This window comes from Ambystoma mexicanum, chromosome 3p (assembly GCF_040938575.1).
Source record: "Ambystoma mexicanum isolate Mex_15411 chromosome 3p, UKY_AmexF1_1, whole genome shotgun sequence".
NCBI classification, from domain to species: domain Eukaryota; kingdom Metazoa; phylum Chordata; class Amphibia; order Caudata; family Ambystomatidae; genus Ambystoma; species Ambystoma mexicanum.
In genome coordinates, this window is record NC_090925.1 from 795,583,681 (window position 1) to 795,599,279 (window position 15,599).

The 15,599-nt window shown below is 45.9% G+C and overlaps 1 protein-coding gene across 1 annotated transcript in view; it reads left to right on the plus strand.

The window, feature by feature from the left end:
* LOC138580894 (uncharacterized) overlaps positions 1-15,142 on the plus strand; it is a 109,080-nt gene extending 93,938 nt beyond the window's left edge. Inside the window, exons 7-8 of the mRNA XM_069651802.1 lie at positions 13,287-13,769; positions 13,959-15,142. Coding sequence (XP_069507903.1) covers positions 13,287-13,769; positions 13,959-14,950 — 1,475 coding nt within the window. The 3' untranslated portion in view covers positions 14,951-15,142. The remainder of the gene's footprint in view (positions 1-13,286; positions 13,770-13,958) is intronic.
* Positions 15,143-15,599: the final 457 nt, after the last annotated feature.

Here is a 15,599-nt window from a genome sequence, read left to right on the forward strand (position 1 = left end):
GAAATCACGTGTAGGGTCACAAGCTATTACACTTGTGGAAAGCAGAGTTGAAATCAACTCTAACAAAAGTAGCCACTGCAAGTCTCCACTGAGAAGAGCAAAGCTAAAGACACTGAGGAGTACCCCAAGTCTGAACCGTAGCTCTGGTTTGAAGAAGAGTGGTCCAGCTGGATTCTGTCCTGTTGCAGCGATGCAGATCCTGGGTTCCTGAGCCTCAGTCATGGGGACAAGAGGGAGGATGTTTGGAGCACTTCTGCTGCAGCAATTTGGAGGTCATCGGCAGTTATGGGCTCTTTTCGGATCAACGGTACTTCTCGGTTTCAGCAAGCAATAAACAGCACCACTGTGGATCTTGGATACCGGTTGGGCTTCCTTCACTCCTTAAGTCCTGCACTCTGGTGAGGGGACTCAAACTCTGGTCGTCCTGTTCCCGGACGGTCCTTCAGAGACTCCTGGAGCTTCTGGCCAGATTGCAGACGTTGCACTCGACTATGGATTTCTCGACCCCTGGCACTCGTTTCCTGCAGCAGCAAAAAAGTACAGCCAGTCTGGGAAGATGGTCCAGTGGAGTTCGTCTCAGGGTTAGTTGGTCCCACTAACCCAAGGTAAGAAGTTGACCCTTCCGGAGCTTCTCTTGTCGATCACAAAAGGGAGTTGCAGCAGGGCTTCACTGGGCAATTCAAAGGTCCAGGAGGATGCAGCAAGCTTTGTTCACGGTTTCTTAATCGGGTGTTCTTCCCAGTGGTCGACTCTGCCTCTAGTCCCAAAACCCTCACCTTTAAGGTTTCTCCCATTCATGCACAGCCTAGGCTGTCAATCACACAGCTGGGCGGCTGTCTTGAAAGGACAGCCAGCCAGCCAATCAGGACTGGCTGCATTAAGGCACTCCTAGAAACAAAGGACAGGGGAGTTTTGGGAACCTCCCTCACTTCCTGCCCTTCCAGACACATTGGAGCCAGAGGCGAGTTTCAGGACTGAAGCCCGCCAAAAACAAAATGAACAAAGTGCTCAAACCTGGCTTGGCGCGCAGAGTAAAACCCAAGAAAAACCTCACAAACAGAAAATGGCAAAAAAAGAAGACCAGGGCCATTTTGACAAAATGGTCACCCATGGGTGCTATAATGCAGATGAGGGTTCAGCCTGCGGTAGAAAAGCACAATGGTAGGACAATTAAACCACTGCCACCAGCCATTTAAAGTAGTGAGGGTAACATAAAAAATGTTACATGAGTAGGTACGATAAGGGGCTGCTAGGCAACCCCCCAGCACTCCACATAGGATGGTGTGTGCTGGACCTACAAACAGAACAGGGTAAGTCAAGTCAATTTCACTTTACTATTCTTGGGAACGGTAGTTCACACAAGAAAAGGTATTTAAACCTTAGGAGAAATCAAAAAGATTTCTCTATGCCACTGCACTGAAGGTACTGTATGTCATCATACAAAAAGTGGATGCCTATGGAGTTGTCAGACTCCAAAAACAGTGGAAACACATAATCCAAATCAGGTCAAAACACATGAGAGAGTGAAAAAAAGGTTTCACTAACTCCAGGGTTAAAATTAAAAAGTCCTAAAGTCCAACAAAAGAACTTGGTGGTCTCTAAAATTAGCACAGAAATGAGAATTCTCCCTAACAGTGCAACATATTACCAAATTCATGACATTTACATAATTCAATGTTTACCATTTGCAAGCCATGCATAGGAGAGGAGACAAAAAAGAGGTGGAGGCAGTAAAAAATAAGACCAATAGAAAAGGACAAATTAGATATTTAATGAATCCATTGAAGGTTCAGTAGTTCACTTATAAGTCAATTACAAAAATACCTGTCATCCCCCAAAGCTCTCAGGATGAAAGAGACCCTTTTTAGAGGTTGTAGCAGAAATACTTGAAGACTGGACATATACCTTCCTAAAAGTGTCACCCTGAAAGCTTGCAAACTATCCATGTGGTGGCAAATTTATGGTATCAATCTGTAAAGGTTTATATGTGTTTATTTGAAAATCAAGGTACACTGTATCTGGTTTTTCAAACATTTGTCACAGATGGCCTCAAGAACACACCAACTCCCCAACTCTCGAAGACTGTTTGAAAAACAAAAGTTTTATAATCAAGGGGTTCTCTATCTCATCTAGAGACGGGTGTTACCTTCCTAATCTAGTTGTCCCTCTGTGATTGTCGCTTTGAGATTGGTAACCCCTACTACGTACCAAACTGTGCTGAGTGTGATGACCTGCAGGCAAACAACTTATCTATCCAAGATTCCCTTTGGAACAATTCAGGGGATTCCTGGTCAAAATTCCCCAATGTGAAAGTTTTGGGTTTGTGCATCTGATACTCAGACCTCACTTGATTTAAAATCTTAACACCATAATGTTCCTTTCCCTAGATCTGTCTGTCTCTCTCCCTTACCTCCTCCTACTATCCTCCCTCCTACTCCATCCACCATCTCTTTCCTCTCCCTGTTACTCTCTCTTCTGTTACTCTGATATTCCTCTCTACCGCCGTCCCCAATCTTAATCCATGCTACTCTCTCTTTTCCAAACTACTACTAGGTGTATTTATCGATGTCCCAAACCATAAAAAAAACATAAAAAGCTGTTTACATTGATCAAAGGTCAGAGGTTGCTCAGATTAAAAAAGCTGCCCTAAGTGATCAAACCCTCCCTCAACCCATCTAGTAAACCGAATCGGCGGACAGCCTGGCGAAAATTCTGGGGTGTTCCAAATACGAGTCAGGGGGAGGGAAATGTAGTCCGCTGATACTTGAGAGCTGCTTTGTCCCAATATTCCATCAGGACTGTAGTCAGTGGGAGGATGCTAGTCACTTTTTTGCGAACTGCAGATGTTCTCCAACACTGATAAAACAAAGTGTTTAGGGCTCTGGTCGGCATTCATGCTTTCAAACAAGGGAGTTAACTGTGCTGCATACAAATAACTCCCTATGCCCAGGACTCCCAGGCCCCCTTTATCATTTGCTGTCAGTAACATGCGACAGGGAATCCTCTGGGATTTCTTAGTCCAGATGAATTTAAAGATGGAGGATTGCAAATCCTGAAAGTGCCTGCTTGGGGCCAGATCACAAGGTCTCGGAAGACATACAACAATCTTGGTAATAACATCATCTTGAGGACTGTGACCCGCCCCAACCATGAGATATCCGATTGAGCGCAGCGGGTCAAGTCCACTCTAGAAGAAGAGAAAAGGTCAGGGCTATTTTGTGCATACAGCTGAGAGTGCGAAGAGGCGAGCCGAACCCCCAGATACTTAAGGGACGTCTCCGACCACTGAAATTCGAAGGCTCACTGGAGTTCCTGCCTTGTCTCGGGGCTCACATAGACATTAAGGGTAGTGGTGGTAGAGTAGTTGATTTTTGAGCCAGAGACCTGATGGAACGACTCTAGTATATAGGCTATCTGAGGTAAAGTGGTTCAGGAACAATGCATATAAAAAAGGTCATCAGTATAGAGCGCAACCTTATGTTGATATCCAGCAATATTAATGCCATGGATATCATCCGCCAGTCAAATTGTACTTGCCAAGGGCTCCACCGATAATGCAAATAATAAGGGGGACAATGGGCATCCCTGGTGAGTTCACCTAGAACAAGGCAAGCGACTCAGACAAAGCCCCATTCAGTTTTATACAAGTGGTCTGGTGGACAAAATTAGCTTGTATCATCTTAATAAACAATGGTCCGAAACCAAATCCCCTCACTACTTCCAAGAGGTACGTCCAATCCATGCTGTCAAATGCCTTCTCAGCATCTATAGATAGCACCGCCAATCTTTGATTGTGCCTCCTTGCATACTCAATCACATTTATGGTTCTGCAAACATTATCTGAGGTGGTGCCCTGGGATAAAACCTGTTTGGTCTATCTGGATTAAACCCGGGAGAACCTGCGCCAACTGGGCTGCAAGTACTTTGGAATAGATTCAGGAGTCCTAGATTAGAACAGCAATCGGCCGGTATGATGTACCGAAGGTGGGATCCTTATCCGGTTTGCTAATAAGCAACAGCAAAGATTGCCCCATGGAAGGCGAAACCGCTCCAGTGTCAGTAAAAATTAAATAAGGTGACTAGCTGGGGGGCTATGAACATCAATACATTTCTTATAAAAGTAAGCTAAATAGCCATCAGTCCCGGAGCTTAATTTGGAAGAGAACGTATAACCTGGGTGACCTCATCCAGCGTGATCGGGCTCTCAAGCTTCTGACGAGCTTCAGCAGAGATGGAAGGTAGGTGTGCCTCTCTAATAAATGCTTCCTGAGTTGCAATGTCCCAACTGTCAGCACTAAAAAGAAACTTATAGTAGTCTTCCAAAATGCGCATTTTGGAATCTTCATCCTTTTTCAACTGGCCAGCTCTATCTTGTAGCTTAACAATTGTATTCCTAGCTTTCTGGGCCTTCAGTTTGTATGCAAGGAGGCGGGAAGCCTTGTTGGAAGTGCTGAAGTAAAATTGCTTTGTCTGGGGCAGCTTGTGAGAAATGTCTGATGCCCATAAAGCCTTGAGTTATGCCCTGGCTACCTGGATATCTTTCGGGCCCCCCACCCCATTTATATAGTAAGTCCAATTCTTCTATGCGCTTCGCTACTTCACCTATCTGGAATCGTAGAAGCTGCTTCCTGGCAGAAGCCAGGCTAATAATTTACCCCCGCAATGTGGACTGAAGCACGTCCCAAGCAGTCCCAACGGACAAATCCCGGGCAAGCTTTTCTTGAAGCAATGCGATTTTTGATTTAAAGAAATCAATGCTTGCAGGCAATAGTATTTGTTTGAGCCCCTACCCTGTCACAAGATTAATTTTAAACTGAAGGTATTGAGCCTCTTGCAATCATGTACCTGCCCATCTCATTTTCCTAATTTCCAGAAAGCAATATTCAGCATAAATTGGGTCTGTGTTCTAATGGCAGTGGTCCTTGTGGACATGTCTTTCACCATCCCTTCTTTCTCCTACAAGTCCTTGGGCCTTGACAGTGAACCCTCCCTTCACCCCAAGGTCTGTTATTCTTTTCTAATTCTTCATCCATTGTCTCTTTCTGTATTCCTTTCACACTCCCTCCTTCCTCGTTTAGTCATTTTCTTGCTTTATGTTCTGCTGGTTACTTCTTCTCTGGTTCCAATTATTCTTTCTGCCGCATTTACTATTTCGTTAATCCTCTTTTTCAGTTTTGCCCCCCACTTCCCACTTTCTCTTTAGTTTATTTTATAGCGATCACCCCCATATTCCGGGGCGTACAGGGCTGGTTATAGCCTGCTTGCCCAAGCCTAAGGTAGGGCCTGAGCTAAGCAAGTGCCTCAGCGAAGGCTCGGGTCTCTAACCGGCGAGGTACACCCCCTGAATGAGGGAACTATTGCTATTCGCACCCTAGTGCTCCCTCCATTGTGGGACTAGTTTAAAAGTGTTTTTTTCACACAAGATATACTGTGCGTGTATTGAGCGTACCTAATCTTTCATGGGGGGGAAGAAAAACCAAGTGAGCCGCCACCACAGAAAATAGAAATGATAGTAAGTCCCTTTTCCATTTCCATTGTGACAGCTAGGAGCTTGTGCAGCTAGGAAGAAGAGAGCCCCAGGTAAGATGGTGGTGTTGGGCTGTTGGTGCGGGAATCCATGGGCACTAGGGAAGGGGGCTGAAGGATTCCATTATGGCCATGCATTCGGGAAAGGGTATTCATATACCCCTACCAAGTGGGACAGGGTCAGGGACCTGATCCTGTTGGGGGAGAATAGGGTCCCCTCTCAACTTGGGCAGGAGGCCTACTAGGGATGGGGTGAGGGAATTTGAAGGGCTCCAGTCACTGCTTCCCTCCTCCTTATGTGGCCGGTTACAAGTAGGGAGTACCACTGTCCATCACCCAATTCCTGCTTTACGCCATGCTGGCCAGTGTTCTCTCTTTTCCTTTTTGGAACTCCAATCAACAGAAATGCATGCGACAAAGGAAGCAATCGCCCAACCAACAATAGAGAGATGCGGCGGAATATGCGAATAACAGCTTACTGCGCTCCTGCAATACAGAGGTTTCACAACAGCAGATCAAAGACTCTAAACGAACGCCAGTCCCGCAGCACCAGCAGATCCATTTGGAAAAAGGGGCAGGGCTAAACCAGTATTTTCTTCCCTTGCACCTGTGTGACCCGGCCTCTGGGGAGAAGCAAGATAAAAATTGCCCTATGGAAGGAGGTAAGCACTACAATCAGTGGGAAGGGGGAAGCAAGGCTAAACCACAGAAAGAACCATATAAAAGGAGAGTATGGAAGAGCTGAGTGTGGGTTCTGTGGGTGGGATCAGGTGGAGAGAACGCGGACCAAGATTTCAGGCGGGGTAAGGTCTGTGGAGCAAAGCATGAAGCAGACCGAGTTTGCAAAAGATGAAGTATTGGCTGTAAAGTGGTACTTGTGTGCAAGAGTGCTGGGAGAAACCAAAGGGTGTCTCACTAGCGAGTCCCCAGGGACTTGTCATATAGGTGGCCAGGACGCAGCTATCGCTTTTGGATCCAGCTCCAGGGGGTGGACAAGTGTGGGAGGATCACCTGGGTAAGGGGTCCTTGGGTAGTAGGGGTGAGACAACCAATGGTGAAATGCGGTATTCACCCCTCTTTCCTGTATCCATGCTCCATCCTACCAGGTAGGATATCTTGAGACTTCAACTCCGCACCTACCCCTTTCCTACACTAACACTTTCACATGGACAGTGCACTCTGGGGAAAGACGGACTCGCACCTGAGCATTACATTGGACATGTCCCGCTAATCGGGTCAGCCAAAGTCAGGCACTTGACTTTAATCACACACACACACCTGAAACCCATTAGCTCTCCCCACACGGATAAAAGGCGGAACATAAGAGACACAATCTGAGCAAGGTGGAACATGGCAAGTAGCAGATCTTCCAGGGCAAAGGCGAACCTACTGGAGCAGAACAACCGATTGAGGGACGAGAGCAAAGGGTAGAGAAACCCAGGAGATCCCTGCAGGAGGTTGTTCCCTCTGAAGAACCGTGAAAAGATACGCAGAGATTGCCAAGTCCCAGACAAGAAGACTGCATTGTGTTTCAAAGACGCCAGCGACCCTCCCGGGTGAACGACAGAGTTGGGGAGGCGAGGCCAAACCTGTGGTATTAACCTTGACTCGTGAATTAAAGCTGAAAAAGACAAGAGAGGAATGCACACCGCCGGTGAGTTAGCGAACGACATGAAAGGCTGGTGTGTGTAAGGAAAAATGGAAGTTGCAATTGCATTGATATTGATATTGAAATTGATATTGATATTTTATTTCTATTGCGCTCGTACACAAGTGTTTTAGAGCGCGACAAGGCAAGGGAGGGGAACAGGGGAGAACAAAACAGCGATCTTACTAGGCCCAGTGACATTGAGAATGCGCAAGTGCATGGGAGAGGGGGAGGGGAAAAGTGCATGGAAGGGGGAGAAGTGGAAAGTGCAAAGCAGAGGAGAAACAGATAAATCACAATAAATATATAATAAAGGCAACAAACAGTTTTAGTGCAGCCAGCAATTTGCAAGGGCTAGGTTTAAGGCAGCAGACAGGGTAGGTCTGATAAGTGCAGGCAGAAAAGGGGGTGGGCTGTATGGGTACAGATACAGACCCCAGTGCAAGGATTGGCCCGGAGGCAGTGCGGGAGGGTGGCAGGGTGAGCAGGTACCTGGGCCCGGAGGGCAGAGGGTGGCCAGGTGCACAGTGCCAAGTGAGAACAGATCAGCCGGGGAGAGGGGGAGCGAAGGCAGAAGAAAAGAGGAAGGTCTTGAGGTGCTTCCGGAGATGGTTCTCCTCAAGTTTTAGAGTGGCAGGGAGGCTGTTCCAGAGGGAGGCCCCAGCCGAAGACAGAGATCTATCCCCAGCTCGTTTCTTTGAAAAAAGACTGACCCTGAGGGAGTTGGAGATAGAGGAGCGAAGAGCTCGAGAGGGGAGGTATTTGCAGAGGGATAGCTGAAGGTATTTTGGACCCATGTCCCAGAAAGCCTTGTGGACAATGCAGATGGTATCATACCTCACAATGTAAGGCGCTGCGCGTGCTGATGAAATGCGAAAGAAAGCTAATCAGTGATTAACTTTTAAGTGGCTGTAGACTGTGAAGCCAGTGATACAGTGTAGCGGAGTGGTCCGGCGAAAGGAAATAGCCCACTCGAAAGTCTTTGTGAAATGTTTTGTTATAAAGCAGCAAAGTGAACAAACTCTGAAATGTGTAATGGTCAAGATTAACCCCGGCAAAAGGGGGAAGTAAAAAGGTGAATGCTTGATGAGAAAGATTTCTTTGAACTTTTGTGCTTACGGTGCTGAACTACCAAGACCAAGAGACACTGAAGTAAATAACATAAGTGTGTGAGCTGAAGAGAAAGTCGAAGTGGTCCTGCGGAGGTCTATAGTAAAAGCCTTGCACATTCGAAAGTCTTCAACATCAGAAGAAAATCTGAGCCCAACTCAGGGAGACCGGAAGTGTCGTAAGTTAGGGCAAGGGAAGCCCTAACGAATGTGAATTAAGCTTGGGGAAGGGAACCCCTGCAGGTGCTGTGATTGAAAGGTCCGAACCCGGTTGAGGGAGACCTATGTGAACGGGCCTTGAGTTACATTTTGAACTGCCTTTGTTTTTTAGAACCTGAGCCAGAGTGTGTCATCCTGTCTACGGGGGGCCCCTCACTCTGTGCTGTCCAACATGGGGAGGAGAGCCGATTCAGCCATTTTGATCGTTTTTGTTATAACACTGATTTTCCTTTGCATACATATTCCCCATCACACACTTTTCTTATAAGAGATAGGTCATGCATTAGGTTTTGTTAGTATAGGCCATTTCTGATTTGACAAAGACTGACTAGGACTGTGTTTTCCTTATTATTTGATGGCAAATACTACTACCATCATAGCTATAGGGCAAAGTAGGAGTTTTTCCAAACCCTGGAAATGGAATGAAGGTTTAGAAATGATATCTCTTGTGTCAGTGTCATACTTGTGATACCATGTCTCCCTTACAGTGCATCTGTGTGTATGAAGATGGAGAGATGTAAGTGAGGGTTAGTGAAAGAGCATTAGGTTAATTGAGTGAGATGTGTGGATGATGGTAAAAGGGGGGAGAATGCAAGTTGGAGGACAGAATGGGAGTAACGTAGAGGGGACCGGAAGTCAGACAGTTAAGTAGTAGGGATAGAACACTGGAGGGAGAGTTGTGCGATTGTCAGCAGGACAGAAGGAGGGCATGGAGAGAGAGGAAGAGGGGAGTAAAGGAGGAGGCTGAGAAAGAAAAGGAAAGACCATCATGTGCAGGACTGGAAAGGGCTTGAGTATGTGCAACTGTGCAGTTGAGAAGGCACCACATCCTATCGGTAGACCGATGCACTGCAGGGAGATATTAGGATAGGTTCCATCTCGAACAACCACAGAGGGAGTGAGATGGAGATGGTTGAGGCCTTTAGGCCATCACCAAGGTCAGTATTTAAGACAGTAGGGGTTACAGGGAAGTCTTGGCTAAGGTGGCGGGAAGCTCCCAGGAGATGAAAGATGGACGGCCTTAAGTATGACGTACTGCCTTCGCATACCACATACCATCAAGTTTGAACCTATTTTGAGTTCTGGAAAACAAAAACCCTTGATCCATCTTCTGAAGTATTGCTAATCTTAAAGCCATCTGTGACACTAGAAAACTGGCTGGTACGAGCCTGCTGGCCGGCACAAGCGTCCAAGGCTATGGAAATTATGTTCTCTCTTCCTTGTATATCAACTGGAAGATGTCAAGACTCTTTCCATCCCAACACTTTGCTCTCATCGGCTACTTGTGGGATGCTCATCCCGTGAAAGCTTTTCCTCCAGAAGACAAGATGCTGGATTTTTCCCATCTGTTCAATAGGTTGAGGAACTCTACGTTCCTTCCAGCAATGATGTTTCCAAGGCTCCTGGTCATCATGTCCTCTTGTGTCATGGTGGTTGCATTCACCAGCCTCCACATGGGGTGGACGCTGCAACAATTGGCCTGCCATTTGAAGCAGAACGTTCACTCCCAGTCCGCTCTGGTGCCTATCTCGTCAGAGATGTTGGTGTACCTTGACTGGTGGTCACAGGAATCCAACCGCTCGATGGATGCTCCGTTCCACAGCCCAGACTTCTTACTCAATCACAATAGTTGCATCTCTGTCTGAGTGGAGAGCAACTTTGGGACATCTGGAACGCTCATGACCTTTGATCTACACAAGATAAGTTACTACACATGAACATGCTCAAGTTGAAAGAAATGTAGCTGCCTCTGGTGTCCGTATGTGTGTCCTCCCAGACAATATGATTGGCAGTTTCCCAAGTAAAGAAGCAAGGAGGGACCAGACCTTGTCCTTTCTGTAGACTAGCCTACAGCTCTGTGGCTGGGCTAGCCAGAGTTCTATTTTCCTGCAGGACAGTCCCTCAGTGGGAGTACTCCAAAGTTTAGGCAGACCCACTGAGCAGACTGAACCACTCCCCTCGTGAGTGGGAGCTCAAGTGGGGTGTTGTAGCAGAGATTTTCCATAAGCATTCCCCTAATCTTTTCACAATGAAGTGGAATGTTACATGCCCCCTCTATGCATCTCTGGGGTGTGGGGGATGAGGGGTTGTACTCTTTGGGGTTGCCTTCCCGGGAGGGTCTGTTTTTTTGTACACTTTTCCCCCTGTTCCTCTGTTGAGCAAAGTCCCCCACAAGTTTAGGAGGGTTCGGCACTACAGGGTGCTACTGATCACACCATATATTTTGGTTTTCAGATCTTCTGGAGTTACCAGTCAGCTCTCATATTCTTCTCATTGCTCTGACTCTTGAGTCAACACATGGGATGGATTCTTCATCCCACCCCTTACTCCCTTACCTTGGCTCGCTGGTTCTAGAGGACCTAGTCTTTGTGATCTGGGGATTTACAGTAGAGAACATGTTGATACTACGGGCAGCTTGCAAAAGGTTCACCAGAAGGCACTATTCAAGTAAATTGATGATTTTGTCATTGGTCGCTTGGCAAGGGTACTCATTCTTTCAGACCCTTGGACAATGTGCTGTCCTTCATCTCTGGCCTGTTCACTTCCAGAATAATCGTAGACTTGTGCTGTACTTACTTGTCCTCCATTGGCGCAAGCCTCAGTTCAGGACCCGCATATTTTTCCCTCCAGAACCCAATTGTGACGAGATATTTCAATGGTCTCACCAGGTTACACCCTCCGGTTCATCAGCCTATACCACAGTGGGATCTTAATATTCTTCCAGTCGCCCTCCTGCATAAACCCTCCAAGCATTTGGCCTCATCAGAGTTAAGGTCGGTCTCTTAGAAAACATATTATAATTGAGTTATTTTGTTCTGTTAATCCACAGAACTCTGAGTTTATAACTAACTTGGAACTCATTGTTGATCATTATGGTCCCATTGTCTCCAGGACATTCCAGTCCTTCCTCTATTCGATATTCCCCAGGCTGAAGATTTTCCATCTCTGCAGAAGGAGCAGGCACTTCCTCCTCACTACCATTGCTGAACTTGAACGCTTGGTTCTTGAAAAATGTGCTTTTGCCCATTTAGAGCTTTCTTGAACGAAACCTAAATATCATGGGATGGCCAGGAATGAGTCCATGAGAAAGCATTGTAAAAGTAAATGGTTAGGTTTATTATTGGCCTCTTGACCAGAACATAAACCCTCTCTAAGCTCTGTAAATGTCATGAAATATATTTCACATTGTGCCTCTACAGGCATAAAGGTTGATACCTTTAAGCACGACCTTTCGCTTAAAGGTGCTTATTTAATTCGAGAAAATAAATAATTATCTAATCATGCAATTTGGCCCAACTTTAAGGGTCTTCTTCTTTTACAGGCACTCAAATCCGTTCACCTCAATGGGATTGTAATTTGGTGTTAGCTCCATTAATGCACAAACCTTTTGAGCTCATGCATTCATGTGATCTAGATTAGTGGACATGAAAAACTGCTTTTTATGATACCCATTACGTCAGAAAGGAGAATTGTAGAGCTTCATACCCTTTCCTCTAAGGAGAATACCTGGTTTTCCATAGAGATAAGGGTAGTTCTTCGTAAAATAGTTTCCGATTTTCCTACCAATCTTTCATCCTAAATCTCAGCCCTCTTCAGCGAAAGAGTGGTTACACTATTGGGATGTCTCTAGGTCTTTGACATTTTGTATAAAATGTACAAGACCGTATAGAAGGTCTGACAACTTGTTTGTTGCCTGGGGAAAGGCCAATTAAGTTACAAAGTGGTTGTAACCACAATTGTTAGTTGGGATATTTCTTGCATTTCAAACGCTTGACTTGTAATCAGTCACATTAATAAGACTTGTCTATTTCTGAAATGTTCAGGGCTGTTACTTGGGCTACTCCTCTTGCTTTTTGCAAACAATATTATTTAGAGTCATTGTGCTTCCTTTGGCCAAGAGGTGCTTTGCAGCCTGTTTGCTTGAATCATGTCCTGTGTATGCTGCCTTCTCCATCCTTTGGATCTTCTTGGCTTTTTAGTCTGTTCCCAACCAGTTGGGAAGGAGGGAGCAGGATAAAACCCACCCAACCATCCCCAGTAAAGCATATACTTCTAAAACGCCTTAAGTGAGAAAAAGCCTTATGGAAATGGGTGTGGTGGTTTGTGAGATGAGGATACATGTTGGGATCTCCACAAAAAGGGATACACACGTGTATGGTCTCCAAAATATTCTACATTTTTCTTAAAGTGACGCTGTGTTTTGGCTATCAGTTTTACCAGACCCGCCTGTGGGCGCAGGCTGTTCCAACCAGTTGTAAAAGAGGAAAAGCAAGGACTAAGAGAACCTGAATCACCATGAACGTACATTTTCACATATGTGCTAAGTTGTAGCTGTATTGAGCAATTTAGTTGGAATATATATTTTTAAAATGAATACGCGGAAGAAAGCTGAAGCGCATGCAACTTTGAGGTAAGCTTACCATGTTTGGGTCTTCTATGGATGTGTTCTTTGTAAAGAATAATGGAAAAGTGTGTTTGCAATACATCTGCTTATTGTAAAGGGCTGTTCAATTATTTTTTGTCCCTATAACTAGTTTCTACTTTGACACAATGTTGTAACAATTATTAAGATACTCTTACAAAATGTAAATATTAATGTTTTTAAACCTTGGCTCAGAGTTAAAGAAAAGGTTAATTGCACAAAAGAACTGTAGCGTTCAAATGTGTGACTTGGGCTCGCTGCATGATTTAGTGAATGATCAAGTAACTGCAACAATACATTAAGTGTGCAATTGCATTATAGAGATTTAAGAAGCGGGAAGTAAAAGGTTTTCCTGTTGCAGTGGGCTGTTCAGCGGCTGCAGTACGCACTTCGACACGGCGCAGCAGATCATACCGACCTCGTCACTGGGACACAGAGTATATTGCCGCCACCCTCAAACCACGAAAGAGAGCCTTCAACTTTAGCCAGGATGAGGTGCGCCTTCTTGTGGACAGAGTGAGGGTGCACGAGGACGCCCTTTTTGGCCAAGGGAAACACAAACTGGCACAGGCAGCAAGAAGAAAGTTGTGGGAGAACATAGCTGCCGAAGTATCTTCTCTGGGAGTGGCCCATAGGAGTGTGAAAGATGTAAAGAAAAGGTGGGATGATCTGAAAAGGCGGACAAAACAGAAACAGACCCTGATCCAGTGGCACTCCCAGGGCAGAGGTAGGGGATCACCATGCAGCGTCAGACTACACGCAACGGAGCGTGTCGTTGCAGGCATGCTCCTCCCAGCTACAGAGTCTAGGCATAGTGGCAGCCACACCAACCCCAAAGAAACAGGTGAGTGACATACATTTTCAAGAATAGAATTTTGCACAATAAACTTTACAACATACGTAGATACCCGCACAAACTGAACAGCAATGCATGTAGAAATATGAACACACACCGTTGACAGTCATACCAGTTTACAGCCCATCATGCATGGGTTGACATTTATAGTAACTGTGTATATTTCTCAAAACCTAGGCACTGCGTGTGATGAAAGGCAGCCAGGTACGTGGAGTGTTCAACCCAATCCAAAGGTGCACCATGAAATCCTGTCTTGTAAGAAGGCAGACAGCTCTGATGACGAGAGGGAGGCCACCTCTGGACCATCTGGAGCTGAAGCACAGCCTGCCACAGAGTACTTTTGTAGTGAGGAGGAGGATGCAGATAGGACATCTGCCTCTCATACCCCAAGCAGTGGTGGTGGAGAATCACAGAGCGAATGTGAATTACAAGTCACTGGCAGGTCAGCAGCAACCCCTTCAGTGCACCCAGTTAAGGAACCTGCCCCACATACTGCAATTGACAGTGAGGGAGAGGAAAGCATGCTGGGTGGGTCACTAGCAACTGCAACTCCCAGTGTTACTCCTGTGCCCCCACAAAGTGGTCCCAGCACAGAGCACAGTACTCCACATGGTCGTAACAGGGGTTCATGGGGAGGCAGGGTTGGTCCCAGGCATCTGCTGCCACAATCCCTTTCGTGGGAGGAGGAGGTGATAGCACAACAGGCACAAATGCAGCAAATCATCAACTCACTTTGCTTCACCCTAGCAGATGGACAAAGCCAGATTGCTGGAGCCATTAACAATCTAGCTTCCACAATGAGTCTCTCCTTCCGCCAGTGGAGCGATTTGCAGATACAACAGCATAAGGTGCTAGTGTCCACTCTTCAGTCCCTGGCCATCCACAACTCCCCAAACCCCTTACTGGTGCCCTCTGCGGACACTGTGCTTCCGACATCACATAAGGATGAAGCACCCTCACCAGATTCACTGTCCCCTCAAGGAGCAGTGACTGGCAGCAGCACAGCTTCCTGCACTACCATGCCAGCATCAGTACCTTTTACCCAAGGGCAGGACTGCTGTGACTTGACCCACCGCCTGAAATTACCTGCAGCAGTGTGGAGAAGCAGACGAAGGCAGCAGCCACCCCAACCCAAGGCTGCAAGCATTAAGAGGCACCGGCGTACATGATGATGAGTTCAAAACAGCATAACTCTCTGTTGAAAGCAACTAGGCAAGAGTGGTGACATTAATAAGACCTACAGCAGTCTTTCCACATTGACAGTTTTTTTGTATTATGGTCCCTGTAGGCCTTCCGTTTATTTCAAATACAATATGTGGTGTTCCATGAACCATTCAAATAAATAATTGTCGGATCAGAAATTACTCCTGATGTGATAAGTCAGTTGCACTGTTGATGCAGATATGTTTTTTTATGGACTCCACCTGTTAAGTAGACTATTGTTGATGTTCTTCACTAAGCTGAGGACGACCAATAATGGGCAGATATGAAAGTATATATTTAAACCGAGCACTATTAGAGTTTTGTGGTAAGGCTGAGCAATGACCCACTTGACACTGACTTGAGGTGATGAAACAAATTTGTATTGTTATTGGTGGGTAAAGGTTGGAAACATGGTTAATGTTAATAAGAGATAAGCTACAAATAATAGGGATTATTAGCCTAAAGTAAACCATGTTTGGTAAGAGTCAACACAAAAGTAGGGATCCCTCCAAGGTATCCCACACTTTTGTAAGTTTTTTTCAAATGGTAAAGATTTCAACCTAATCTTGCATGTCCTTGTCTCTCCTTTCTGTGGCCTAGCCTACAAAATAAGGT